At 36.5% G+C, this 14,986-nt stretch overlaps 1 protein-coding gene across 1 annotated transcript in view; it reads right to left on the bottom strand.

The window, feature by feature from the left end:
• Nucleotides 1-1,899: 1,899 nt before the first annotated feature.
• Nucleotides 1,900-14,986, bottom strand: part of mthfd1l (methylenetetrahydrofolate dehydrogenase (NADP+ dependent) 1 like) — a 67,763-nt gene continuing 54,676 nt past the window's right edge. The window contains exons 27-28 of the mRNA XM_049483799.1: nucleotides 4,022-4,137; nucleotides 1,900-3,768 (exon numbers count right to left, since the gene is read on the bottom strand). Coding sequence (XP_049339756.1) covers nucleotides 4,048-4,137 — 90 coding nt within the window. The 3' untranslated portion in view covers nucleotides 1,900-3,768; nucleotides 4,022-4,047. The remainder of the gene's footprint in view (nucleotides 3,769-4,021; nucleotides 4,138-14,986) is intronic.

The raw sequence follows: 14,986 nt of genomic DNA, 5'->3' as shown, positions 1-14,986 counted from the left end.
CAAGTAACTAAAGAGTGGATGCAAGGTCGCATGCCCTTCAAGTGAAACAAATGTCTTCATGCTGTCCACAGACCAAAACCCCAGGCTAGCACTGCTCCAGCTCAACACTGAAGATGTGTCGGGGACCGGTGCTCATCATTGCACTGAACAAGGAGGATGGCTGTTTTGATGAATTGCCTGACCTGGGTATTGTTCATCAGCTTGCCAATATCACAGTTGTTTGCAGAAGTGGCTTGAATGAGAAACTTGGACTGCTGCAATCTGGAACTGTATCGTCCTTTTGCGATAAATCAAGGTTTTATTGGGTGTACAACAGTGGTAGGATACAACTTTAGTGAGCACTTTAACTCTGCCTTTGCTGTGGAGGGACACACTGCCTCAACTACTGATCCATTGCACCACTAGTAGTAATTTCAGGGACCTTGTGCTGCCCCCTTATGGTATGGCTTCCAACAAGCTTTATTCAGCAGGATAATGCTCACCCACACACAGCATATGTTTACCTGGCAGACTTTAACATTTTCCTAGTTTTCCTGTTTCTCAGATTTAACATAATTTAAATAGTTATAGGACCAGTCGCAATGCTGGCTTTGGCACCCTATTAGCGTGCAGGATCTGCAGGTCAACAGTAACTCATCTTGTAGGGTAGAGGCAGCTTAACAGGGTACTAGAGCCTCTTTTTAATTGTACAGTTTTTCTTTTTGCTCTAATATTTGAATCACTTCCCTATATCATAAAATTCACACAAATTATATAAAGTTTTACTTTCCTTCTTAAAAGAGTTTTATTTGAACCACCTTTACATATTTTTATGACATTGAAAATATTGAAAAACACATTATTAAAATAAACTGTAAATTGAGTTGTGGTATGTAAGTGTAAATTCAAATTACACAATTTATAAATCCTGGACAAAAGTATTTTTTAATGCCAAAAGGAGGACATGCCTGAGAAAGTAACCTTTTTTGTGTCATTAGGCCTGTCGCAATTATTATATTATAGACAGATCATACAATAAATGGACGATAATCTAAATACATTTTTGAATACATTGTCCATTATGTTTTTGTTAGCAAAGAGCTAACAGCTCCTTTTTATGCAATTTGCAAATACACCCTAATAGACCTACTTATTTAAAAGTTTACTGCTCATTAAAAAGGTATAATGAGGTCATGCAAATATATCACCATTATATATTAATGGTTTAAAATCATCTTAAAAATCACAAAAATTTATTATCACTATTAGTTCTGGGATAATCTTTAGTCCAAAGAAAAATTTGTTAGCATGGCTGGTCTGTGCGTTTGCGTTTATCTTTCTTGTTGCCAATAATGTTCTGTTAAGCTGGCTTAATTCAGTCGTCACGTATATAATAACAAATCTGTAAAACAAAAAAAAACAGCTTGTTTTGAATTGCAAGTCATCTACGCTTACTTACACCTCTAACACTACAATACAGTGCTGTTCCAACAGTCCTGCAACTATAATGTTGACCTTCATCCCACACAATGTTTCCTCATCCCTAGAAAAACAGCTATCACTTCACACACACTTCCCTCTTACACACACAAACACAGCACTAACACAATGCTGAATGGCATTCCTCTTCCTCGTGCTGGTCTGCTGTACTGTATTTACAGTGGGGATAACAGAGTAAGGTGGTGTGGAATGTGAGAAACAACACTGGCATGCAGAAACACGCGACATGTGCAGATAACACACACGCAAACAAAGACACACACACATACACTCTCCTGTGACAGACAGCAGTGTATACTGTGTGATTAGGCCACTTAAAGGGAGCTGAATGATCTGAATATTTGAAGACAATTCATATAAAACACTTCTAAATCTTTAGTGAAAATTAAGGCAGGCAATAAAACAACATATACGTATATCTTGAGGGGTAAATAAAAGCAACTCTTTAGTCAACTTTATTTGTTTATTAATAAACATAGTTCACACAGCGATTAAGATATTAAGATATCAATTATTTTGGCACTGCTGTTAGGAAGTGTAAAGACTTGCCTGTGAGGCATTGTGCGTAATACAGTTCACAGGAAGAAAAAACATAACAACATAAAAAAACAACTGGTTAATGCTAAGTTATATAAAAATACAGAGAATTGGCAGTTTTCAAAAGGCTGAGGATAAAATTAGATCTTGACACTATGAATTACCGTATTTTTCGGACTATAAGGCGCACCGTATTATAAGACGCACTATCAAAGAACGCCTATTTTCTGCTATTTTTCCATACATAGGGCGCATCGCATTATAAGGCGCGTTAAGTGACACTAGAAAGGGTGCCTATATCAAAGTGAACAGGGGTGGCGCCATGTTTCCCTTCCCCCACCGGGGGTGGTCGCTTGCCGGTGGAGCGTCTCAGTATATATAAATCTAGCTCTTTCAAAGTCAAACGAGTGCTGGATATTAATCTACACAGATTCCTCTCCTGAAAACTGTTTATTTGGGTGAGTAACGTGCTTCAGTTTATTTACAGTAAGCTTAGATTTCCAGATGTCCACTAAGGCTTGCTGCACCAGCGTTAGCATAGCTATCCGCTAGCACGCTAGCTAGTCACCTAAACTAGTAAAGTTAACCCAAACTTAAACGACAGCGTTACACTGAGTAATCCTGCGTGTTCTGGTAAGACAGTGAGATATTAGCTAGCGATTCGTCCCCCGTAGCTTGTTTTAACACGGTAAACAAACAGATTAAGGTTACAGGCTGATAAAACTCACCTCTGAGAGAGTTAGCGCTTAGCATCTAGCTAATGCTAGCCAGGCAAAGCAGCACAGACTTACAGGCCGATAACTCACCTCTGAACGGTGAATGCTTAGCGATTAGCATCTAACTCTAATAATACTGCTCCAGCAGTATTAAAAGTGCTAAATTTAGAAAATACTGATCTCTGAACAGTGAAAAAGCTAGCTAGCTAAGCGGTTAGCATCTAGCTAATGCTATTGCTGCTCCAGCCTCGGAGCGGCACGGCTCTGGACTCTGTATAGCACTGAAACTCTGTATAACGCTGCACGGAGTGTGTGTTTACTGCTCCTTACAACCTGACGAGTAAAATTTAGATAATACTGATCTCAGTGAATAAGCTAGCTAGCTTAGCGGTTAGCATCTAGCTAATGCTATTGCTGCTCAGCCTCGGAGCTGCACGGCTCTGGACTCTGTATAGCACTAAAACTCTGTATAACGCTGCACGGAGTGTGTGTTTACTGCTCCTTACAACCTGACGAGTAAAATCCATACAAAAGGCGCACCGTATTATAAGACGCACTGTCAATTTTTGTGAAAATTAAAAGTTTTTAAGTGCGCCTTATAGTCCGAAAAATACGGTAAACTGAAATGCTTTGCCCGGTAAGAATGAACATTTCTTACATTTCAAAAATCATAAACAATAACACTATAATTACTCTTCTACAGTAACATTCAGACTGTTCACAGAAAACTTACTAACAGAACTTAAAAAAGAACTTAAAAAAAGTTGATAAAACTTAAATTGCATTAACTGGAGTTAACTATTTTCTCGCATACATAGTAAAAGTTTGGTCAAAAAAATAATAAAAAGATTTTAAATTAATCTTCATTTCATTGTGCGCATAATTGGTTTCCAAACAATGTGTGCATCATGAATGCAAAAAAAAGCTCTTCTGATTCATCTGATAGGGAATTGGTATATGGTGCCATAGGGCTGAAGGCTGTAGGTTTAATAGAAGTCACTTGAACTGTCTGCCTGGACGAAATTTGACGACGTGACTGTGAACACAGAAGCACAACAAGTGAATGAAGCACACTGAACCAATCACTGTACACTAGAGCACTACAATCACACACACACACACACACACACACACACACACACACACACACACACACACACACACACACACACACACACACACACACACACACACACACACACACACACACAAACACAAACACAAACACAAACACAAACACAAACACTAAACTGATCCACTGTGATTTTACAGTATGTATTATTACTTACCTTTCTGAATCTTTCTGCCAGGAAGCTCAGAACAGCCCGGTTATCTCCTCGGTATTTGGATCAAGGTCGATGTCATAGAAACAGGGTCTCGTGGGCAGGCCTGGCATGGTGCTCATCTGCACGGCACAAACAGCAGCCAGTGAGAAAGCTATTTTTAAAAAGGTGCGAGGTGCCTCAGTAATTTGCTAAATTAGCCAGGCTATTCTGAGATGATCTAAGGAGTGTGGACCAGCCTTTTATTTATCTAGAGAACAGTGTCTCGTTTTAGACTCGCTTCAGGGTGAATTATTTATCAGAGCTGTCTTTATGCTCTGCCTCAAGCTTTTACTCACACTCGTCTTCATGATAAACATGATACTGTAATGTCTATTCTACTGTATACTTGGTAATATGTCTTTGTAACAGCCATTTAGAATAATTGATCTAAAAAAACACTGGATAAAAACACAGAAGGTCTACAAGACATTCAAGAAAAAACATTTAAAACATGCAAGTTAATGTGCCCGAGAGCTGCAACAGGGAAAAAACAGGAATTTCCAAAACAAATCTACTGTAATTGTCAAACAGTGTTCCTGCTATTGTGGAAACTCACTGGCTAAAGCAAGTTAATGCAATTTACATTAACAGTGCAAGTGGCTGGTGAACACTCCTGCTTTTTCCTAGTAAATAGAGACTAATCAGATTTAACCTAATCCTTGACCAAACAGAAAATCACGATTAATGGAAAACGTTTTTACTTTTTAAACAAAGGTTGTGCCTGATCTTCATTTTAAATTTGACTTTCTTCCATGACCGTTAGTGGTAATCTAGTTGTACATGAAGGTATACAGTAACTGAGAGGAAAAGTAGATTGAATGTCACATTTAATAGTCCTCTCATAGAGACAGCTTACAAAACACTATCGGTGGGAGCAGTGCTGTTAATATTAATGCATTAACAAGTTTTCCACAGTCAACTGTCCAAAGAGAACAACAGGATTAGAGCAGCAACTTGATCTTATATGGTTCTTACTTTAATATGTACAGTATTTTAAACACAGGTAGCACTTTCAAGTCATTATATTTATAGTTGTTTTATTTTGCGCTACTTTGTCTTATTGTGCAGTGTTATTTTTAATAAACCTTTAATAAATACACATTTTGTAATTTAATTATTTGTAACTTAATATGTATATTAATATATTGTATGTAAACTCCACCAGAAGCATGATGGAAAATAATCTCAGATAGAATCTAGTCTCAGTCTTGCAGTTAGGGATCCCCAGTCTTTGCAAAATCTTAGCCTGTGACTATTCTGTGACTAGTCTTTAGATGTGAGGGGGTCCGACTTCAGTCTGTGTAGTGTATGGACAGCTTTAGTTACAGTGAAAGGAACTATTAATGCTTCAGCAAATTAAGAGATTTTGTACAATTTCATGTTCCCAAATTTGTAAGAACAGTTTGATGCCTTTAAACCCTTTCTGTTCCAACATTACTATGCACCAATTCACAGTAAGCTCATAAATGAGCGTGTTTGGTAAGTCCTGACCTCAACCTGATTGAACACCTTTGGGATGAACTAGAGTGGAGACTGTAAGCCAAATCGTTTTATCCAACATTAGTGTCTGACCTCACAAAGGCAGTTCTGGAAGAATAAACACACTCCTAAACCTTGTGGAAAGCCCTCCCAAAAGAGTTAAAGTTGTTAAAGCTGCAAAGAGAGGGCTGACCGTGTTAAACCCAATAAATTAAGAACTAGCCTGGTTGGCACTAGTTATAGTTTGAGTAAGTGAGCTAACGGACTAACAACTACGTATGTATTAGTTTCCAATGCTCTTCCTACAGTGTTGCCTGCATGGCCTCCCCATCAGGAGCAAAAGACAAAATCATACGCAGTCTAGAATCAGCAGTATAAATCTGAAGCAAATTTACAGCATCCACTCTCAGAAAAACAGAAGTACCTGAGTGTTTACACAGTGATCCACAACTTCCCGTTTCTCTACAGTTTAAACATGAGGTGAGCTACAGGCCAACACACCAACAAACCAATCTCTAAGCATCACAGTCAGCCAGTAAACTGAAAGACTGCATTTTCTACTTTTTTGTTTGTTTGATTGTTTTGACAGTGGATCATTCCAGTCCCCTGAGCTAAAATACACTAAATCGCTGACATCTGGAGAACATTTACATGGAGAAATAGTCTTGTATTTGTTTTGCTCAATATGGGAAGAGAACAAATGAACAATACAGGAAAAATGGCTTCTGAACAGCGTAAAAAACAATAAAGAGTAAGGTGACTATCAGTTAAGTCCTAATATTTAATTAAGGCTAATTTATATTTTTTATTTTAAACTACATCCATTTGAAATGAGCTTTTTATGTTATTTGAGATATGCTCAAGTACCATAAACTCAATAAGACTCTTTCCATCATGTGATGCTAGAAGCACTGGTAGGAACTTATAAGGAATCATGAAGAAATGTAAAAGTTTTAAACCAAAATACTCAAAACATACCAACATATTTAGATGGGCTCTTATCTGGGTGCTGTTAACATGCGGTTTCTGTATCTGGTGTTACAGAGGCAACTCTTGGTCTTATTTTCCTGGGGCAGTCCTGATGAGAGCCAGTTATATCATAACATAAGATGGTCTTTTTGACTGCAATTAAGAATACTTTTAAAGTTCTTAAGAGTTTTCAGATTGACCTAACTTTATTTTAGTATTTTTTATTTAGTTGAGTATTTCTTGTTATAATATGGATTAGAACATTACTCAAATATACCTTTTCACTGTATACCAACTCTACCTCTTCACAACTTTACAACTGATGCTCTCAAACACATTAAGAGACAAGATATTCTTGCAATTAGCTCTCAACAAGCAAAACTTAACTTAAGCCATTCTAGCTACCTTTAGCTGACTTTACCTCAAAAAGATGATCAGAAATTTTAAGAAGTTGCTTAGATAATCTAAGCAAGAGGTGCCTACTCTGAGGAATCTTTTACAATTAAGATATTTCCTATAGCATCGTTGCTTATTTGCAAAAAAACAAATGCTAATAAATGTGGAGGGCAAAGTATGTACATTGCACTCATTTATTTTTTCACAACTAAACAATATCCCAGCCAATTTAGACAGTGCCTAGAAGTCCTTCCCATAATCATTTAAACAAATCTGACGCAAGAATCCTAGAAAGCCAATAAGACGTGAATGTTATTTTGACAAGGGTATTAAAGCCAAAGTGGTTTTAACAAGACGGGAAAGATCATGAGAAAAACACAGCAAATGTTAAGCATTACTGATTTCACTAAAGGTACCGGAGAGGATAAAGAACACTTTCTTCAGTCTTACTCTGTTCCACTAACTCTACCAATAGCTGCAATATTTGACAGGGAGCCATTCTCTAAACAGCATTTCTCTAACACTAGGTATGTTCTGAAAAAGTGCAGTGCTGATGTAAGAGACTTATTATATTTAAGCAGATTAAGACTCCACGTTTAAAATTTCTCCAGCTCTGCTTTTGCTGTATGGATTATCCATAAACTGCATGCACCTGGATTGTACATTCAGTCTTAAAGCAAAGTAGGTTAAAAGTCCCCCACCAGCTTAAAAACAACATAAATTATAAGAAAATCTTAGTTAGTTCTAAAGTGTGAGGCTGGCAGGCACCTCCCAACTGTAACAATCAGACTGCCAAAAACACCCAACTATTTTTAAACTTTATTTTGTGGGTGTCTCAGTCTCAAATGATTCACAAAATTACTTCAGCTATTTTGAGATTATTCAATTATCTTATAAAGCAAAGATAGAAGCAGCATTCTGTGTGTATTAAAAAAAAACACTATAAATAAGTTATGATTTTTACAAAGCATCTCATTTTCAATAAAAGCAACAATGGCCTTATCACCTCAGTATATTAATAAAAACTCATGGCTGGGGTCTGTCAAATAGGCCTGTTGATATATAAACATGTATATTAGAGAGTTTAACTGATCTTCTAAAATGAAAGTTAAGCATGTGCCACAATGCAACTATAACCGTTTACACCAGATATAAAGCATCTTGTTGAAGAGGCACTCAAGTTTTGCAAACATCTTAATTTGCAAGAACAATGAGGTGAACTGGTGATCTAGCATCCTGACATCAGCAACACCGGGCCAACAATATAATCAAACCCTCACAGCAATGCTCCAAAACCTAGTAAAAAAAAAAACTCTTCTCTGAACACTGTGACAGTTCCTCCAAAAAAGTGAGGATAAATATTGTTTTAATATTCTTGATTTCAGGAGAAACAATGAAGGAGTGTGTCCTAATATTTATGTCCATATAGTCAATGCTGCTACTGCCAGAGTGATAATGGCACCTTATCTTCTTCTTCTGAACAGTACCAATTATTTGATTGTGAATTAATCTAAGTATATCCCTTTACTGTACAGATGAACTACAGTCCAAGTCCAAACTGTAGGCTACATTTCTGCACAGTGCTATTACTGGATGCTTCCTCAGGATCCTAAAAATCCCTTCAATCTTGTCAGAAACAGCAAATTTGGAGTCAGTGGTTGTCTTCCAAACTTAAATGACTGCATAAAAAGAGAGAATACCACAAATTAAAATCAACTGACATGAAGGCAAAGTACCTTAATGAAATTTCATCGTTTAAAGAAAAAAATGGAGGGCTACAACATGTGAACAGTACATCACGGGTCCAGAAAATAAGCCTCGTCCAGGAAACGTCTCTCCCTGAGCGTGGACAACACACACAGATACATCACACAGGAAGAACAAAAGTCACAGCTGATTTTTAGTCTGAGGTGATATTAAACAGGAAATCAGTCAAAAGTACATGAAAATTATCAAGCTTCAGTCTGTGAATTTTCTGGTAGTCTAGGGTGGTTCTGAGGTATGTTGTGGATTATTATCTTTTCGTAGAAACCATCCTTTCAACAGATAAAAGTTAATATTTGAATTCAGGATTTTATGGCATTTTGTAGAATCCATTCTTCCCTAAAATCAGGCTTTACTTCCACTGGCTGCAACACAACCTTAAAGCATGAATAATCACACACTCAAAACTTCACAGCTGGCTAGGTTTTTACCCAGACAATATTTACTACAGTATTTAATACTAATTACACTGAAATAAAGTCATTTCCGAATTATAATTGGTTATAACACAGGCCATGCTTATTTGCCAGGTCTGAGACCATCTTAGCCTTTTCAGAACTCTGGGATTTCAAACTACTTCATAGGCCACAAAGTTGATTTTATTATTCTTTTTTTTTTTTACACTATGAAAGAGAGTAATTGTATGTATATTAGAATTTGCAGAAAATATGTGGTTGTGTTTACCATTTCTCTATTTATTTTAAACAACACAATGTCATATAGCCAAAATGCTCAAAACTTTTGCAAAAGACTTAATTGCTTAGCATAGCAGTGAGGATTTTGAACATTCTGCTTTTTACAGTGAAGGTAGCCTTTGTAGTCTAAAGGCTTAATGACATGAATCTCAGTCAAGAAGACCTTCGGTCTAATTTTTCTCTGCTTTACTTAAAAGCATCCTTAATTTCCTACATTTCTGCAGATCAAAGAAGCAGTTTGTTCTCATCTCGGCTCCAACAGAAGCTTAAATTGGAATAATCATGAAAGGGGATTTTTTTAATGCCTGATGATTAAGTCACTGTTTACAGCAGATTTTGGACAGGCTTTAAAAGCATTTTAAAGCACTGAAATAACCAAACTCTCGCAGATTCTAACTCCAGCATTAAGCTGGGCACCCTTTGTTTATAGACTTATGAGAGTAAACAAGCCTCTGAGTAGAGGAAGGGACTGAGCTGATGACCAATTTCCTGTTGGAGGACACAGCCTCTGTAAGTTGTACAGAGAAAGCTTAAAACACTGATCAGCTGAGAATCAAAGCGCCTCAGAGAGATACAGAAAGACGTGTTTTGTACGTCTTTGGAGAAAATAATTTGTCTCCCCATTCAGAACAGCGGTGATGCTATTCATAGGCCAAGAGTGACCATTTAAACAAGCCGAAAATTACTATTATTCTGAATCATCACTAAACTAACAATTAATACTGGCCAAAATCACCAATACTGAGATCCTGGAATGTGAATATTTACTCAAGTATGAGATCTGCAACTAAAAGATCTTAAAGTAATTCATACATTAACAAGCTACAAATTTTGAGGTGATTTATTTATGATACTGAATTTAAAAGGGTCACTTTCACACCTCAGTACTGGTAAGTGAGCACACTCTGAAATACAGCAACACTCCCAGCTGCCCACCAACGTCAGAAGACATTTTCAGGTTGATTGTCAGGATAACATCTAATGCTGTTATGTGCCTGCAGGGCTGGGTTATATAAAGAACCCAACACATTAAGACATTAAAGCTGTAGTAGGACATTTAATGGAAAATTATTAATATACCAATACAAATCGATTAAATCAAAGGCTCTGACAATAAAAAGGAATGAAATAAAAACATTATAAAGGACTGTCCTTTCACTCAGACCTCATAAAATGACTGGATGATGTAATAACTGCATAAAAAAATGGGGAATTTCTTTTACTAAAGTTGGTTTAGGCATAAAACTAAATTGCTAAATGCTTGCAAATGCTAAAACCATTAAAAATATCACCTAAAAAATAAACGTGCAGAATCACATAAAACTAACTGTTAAATATATAATACAGCATAATATACAAATACAAATCATGTAAAAGCTCAAAAATAAGACATTTTTCACATGACATTCTCATGCTGTAGCCATAGTTTCAGCATTCCACTATGTGCAAACACTGATTCACTGCAGTGTATTTAAACATTCTCTTTATTATGCTTAAAAAATGGCTACAAAGAAAGGTCCGAATGAGTGTTTTAAGAAGCACCGTGCTGTATTATTGGAAGATAAGGTGACTATAAGTAAATGTCATTACTAGGCAGAAAAGATTGCTGTCTACTTTCACATATTTTCATCCTTTTCTACACCTTCCACCTCCAGCCTACTGTACCAAATGATGTAAAATCAGGTAAATGTCATAATTTTGGTCCATAATAAACTGACACGGATATTTTCTTGAAGACTGATAAACTGATATTAGTCTTCAAGAAAAAAAAAACTAAAAATATAAGCAGTTAGTAATGGTGAGGTTTGTGTTCACGCTGGTCCTAATCATGACATCACTGAAAGGAATCTGATGTTCTCATGGGTCACTGGATGAGCTGGTGAATGGATTGCTACAAAAAGCCAAATCACTCTATTGTAACCTTCCGTTTACTCACACCAGCAAGTCTATTATGTGACTAATCATTATCGTTTCTCCCGTGACCAAGCAATACATCATGGCTCCCAGAAACAAACATATGATGCCTAATTGAACCGACAAGCATGCATCGGCTATTATGCCTCCCTCCACTTGGCAAAGCAAACAACAAAGGGCATTAAATGCTGAATAAACCTGACTATGTTTAAGAAAAAGTACGTCAGTGATGATAGCAAAGAACCAACCTGCACGGTAACCATGCCGACCATTTGAGAGAGTTTAGGTATTTACTAGAATAGATACAGCTACGAAAGGCCTTTTTAAGAGTTTCAAGGCTTCTTAAAAAGAGGCTGTGAACTTTCGGCCATTAAACTAATGGATTTAGCCTTCCTGGCTCCAGTGCAATAGCCAGGCAAATTGGAACTGGAATCTTTTATGGCAGCAGAATTTAGGAGAAGTTCAGATGTGGAGTCAAGAGACAATAACAACTAATACAATCTAAAAAACCCACAATGGTGCGCCTGTTCATAAACCTTCATCTCCAGCTCTCATGTGCCTGTTGGAACACAAAAGCACACAAAAAGCCCTGCTGTTTTGCACCCAGGCAAGAAATTCCCCCTATTATTACCAAAGACAATACTTCATTATCAGAATGCACGCTCAAGGAGATGATTTAAAAAATATATATATTTTATTGTTTAACAAGTCTGCTGCCTGAGTACGTGTTGCTGCGCTACTCGAAATGCAGGATGCAACAAAAATAAAAAACAGAATTAACAGCCTATAAGTCAGGCTCCCTCGCTGTAACTCAATACTGCTCAAATTTTAATGAGCAAGTTACATAAAAAAAATATACACTGACGATAAAAAAGAAGACTATACACTATTCTTTATAAAATAACTTATTTCTCTTAATAAATGAAATCTATATATTATATGGATGTATGTATATACAACCTACATACACTATAGGACAAATCTAATTGGGTTTCATAAACAAAGTGTGGAGATGTGCGAGTGCTCATCTTTACATCCTTCATCTGATGCACTGTTTCTTCCCACTCATATAATCTCTATTAGAAACATGGTTCTCTATAGAATATAGAATATATATATTTAATATAATACTCAAACAACCCTTTGTGTTTAGCTTCTATCACCGTGTGAAAAAGAAAAAAAAACATATCACAATACGGTTAGTTGTATATTAAATCACTCTTACACAGAGAGAAAAAAAAAAAACTTGATTTGGGCATTATTTATGTGGTAATTCAGTAAGACAAAACAACTCCACATTTTTCAATGGAGCAATGCCTTAGCATTACGAATTTAATCCTCAATAATTATGATAAAAATCCACACAAGTTCACAAAATTACCACAATAAAAAAAGTGTATTGTGCCTTTTAGCTGTCCAAGGTTGCTTAGGAACAAAGGCATATTGATTACACTAATTTAAATTATTCATAACTTCAAAAATACACAATTTTAACACAATTTAGATTGACACAACTTTGTAAGAGAAATAAACCAACAAGACATGCTTTACAGTAATTTTGAAAGTCTGAAAACCCATTTGGACCCCTTTGCATACAAGAAAGAAGACTCTGCACATCCGTATTTAACATACATAAGCCTTTACTCAGAACAAAAGCACAAGGTAAAGTCTCTCAGGAGTTTTATTTATGTTTTTTTCTATGATGGATGGATTCAGACATCTGTTCAGTCTTTGCATGTTCAGTTGCTTGTCTGAGAAATGTTATAAATTGGGCGGGAAGGACGTGAGGTTAAGTTAGAGGGAATAAATTTATTACGTTTTTTTGCTTGTACAGCAAATCAACCTTCTTTCCTTCAGGATAACGAGTCATTTTGCTGGGACAGTTTATGCTACATGATTACATCTGTTACAGAACACAGAGATTAAACGTGAGCGGCAGCAGAATTCCTTGAGCTCTATTGTTCTCTGGCTGAACCTTCCCCTCACATATCTTCAGAATGACATCATGTACTTCCTAAAGCTCCCTCCACCACGCCGTCCCTCGGGGGCCACTGATCACAGGGGAGGGTCACATGAGTACTGACAGAAACGCAGAGGAGAAACAAGTGTAGCTCTACTGTAGTAATTAAGGCAGCACAAATCATGGATTTTTTTGTTCTTTTCATTACAGTCACACCAACTGATAAAGAAAATCTCTGGCCAGTGTCCACTGATTTTTAAGTAAAAATCAAGAAATACAATGGCTCAAATCTCAAATTTCCACCATATCCAATAGTTTTTTATTCTACTTTTACATCTTTTTAATATGACCCAAGTCCCACTTTTGTCTGAGTATTTAAAATTAAGCACATACCAAAAAGTTTTGCTTGTATTTTTGTCAGCTTCACAGGAACTAGCAAAAAAATCCACTGACAGCAAACCACTCCCACTTTTTTGATTTCCCCTTGGTTTATTTAAACCTTTTTTTAAGCTTTTTTAACCTTTTTTTTGACAGTACTTCCACATCCTCCTGTGGCCACATTCGGACATTTCTATAAAGATTTTCTCTAATAAAGCACATAATTAGAGGCCTTTTACCTTGCTATGTCCCAACTAAAAACATTCCTCCCTACTGTCATCTATTTCCCCCTCTCTCCCAGTAAACGTCCAATTGGATTTAGGTGAATAAGACACCTGTGTCATATAGCATGAAAAAGATAATACTTTGGACCACTTTTACCTGCCATGTGAATGTACTTATTGACCACCTATACATACCCCCAGATGTGAATAGAGCGCAAAGTCTTCATGTTCTTTTTAACACAGTCTGAATTATTCCTATACACCCAACATGTGGCAAGGTACAGCAGAAGCACTTAAACGGAGGAAGCACACGCTGTTCTTAAAACAGCTCCTATTATTCCAGTCTGGTTCTCATACTGTCCGATTCCTCTGTACATCCCTGGTAACAGTAGCAGCCAATATAAATATATTATTTACTGCCTTCATCCAGGTCGACTAAACTTAATACTTTTTTTGCTAAAAATAAATAAACACACACTGTCCAAAAATCAGATCAAATCAACTGATTTCCATAAAATTTCAAAACATCTATGTCCACATAAAGCTAGACATTTTCTTTGAGCCTCTGTTCATTTCCTGCCAATTAAATCAAATATCAGTTACTCCAATAGAATTACACCTTATTACATTACGACCAAACACAGGAGGAATGACATCCGCATATGAATTTCAATTACTGCCATACAGGCACGCAAGCAGAGCTCAAAGACAAGGAAATCATTTTGGGTTCAGGAGAGCAAGGACGCAGTTAACTTGTTTTAGTGTAACACTGTTTTAATGCTGGCAGAATGCATCACCCTTTAATTCTGAAGAAGAAATGTCTCTTTCATTGTCTTTCATTGTAACTGCAGCATTCAGATAGCAATGACTACATCTCCTCCTCAGAACTTATTAATAACATTAACATAGAAATTGATACAAAATGTTACCATGGAAATAGTTTCAGCCCACTAATGTACTTGCCTGACATCCTTGCATGACTGCGACACTATTTTAGTGACTGAGAGAATAAAAACTTAGCTGCTGCTGCTGCATTACACTGAACAGCACACCACATATCAGACCAATAGAATAAAGGAATCAATAAGTGCCTAAGTATGATGACGACAGTAATATCAATAAAAGTAATGCGTGTTCTATTAATTTAATA

The sequence above is a fragment of the Astyanax mexicanus genome, chromosome 1 (assembly GCF_023375975.1).
Source record: "Astyanax mexicanus isolate ESR-SI-001 chromosome 1, AstMex3_surface, whole genome shotgun sequence".
Lineage (NCBI taxonomy): Eukaryota > Metazoa > Chordata > Actinopteri > Characiformes > Acestrorhamphidae > Astyanax > Astyanax mexicanus.
This window is presented reverse-complemented; position numbering and strand designations above follow the sequence as displayed.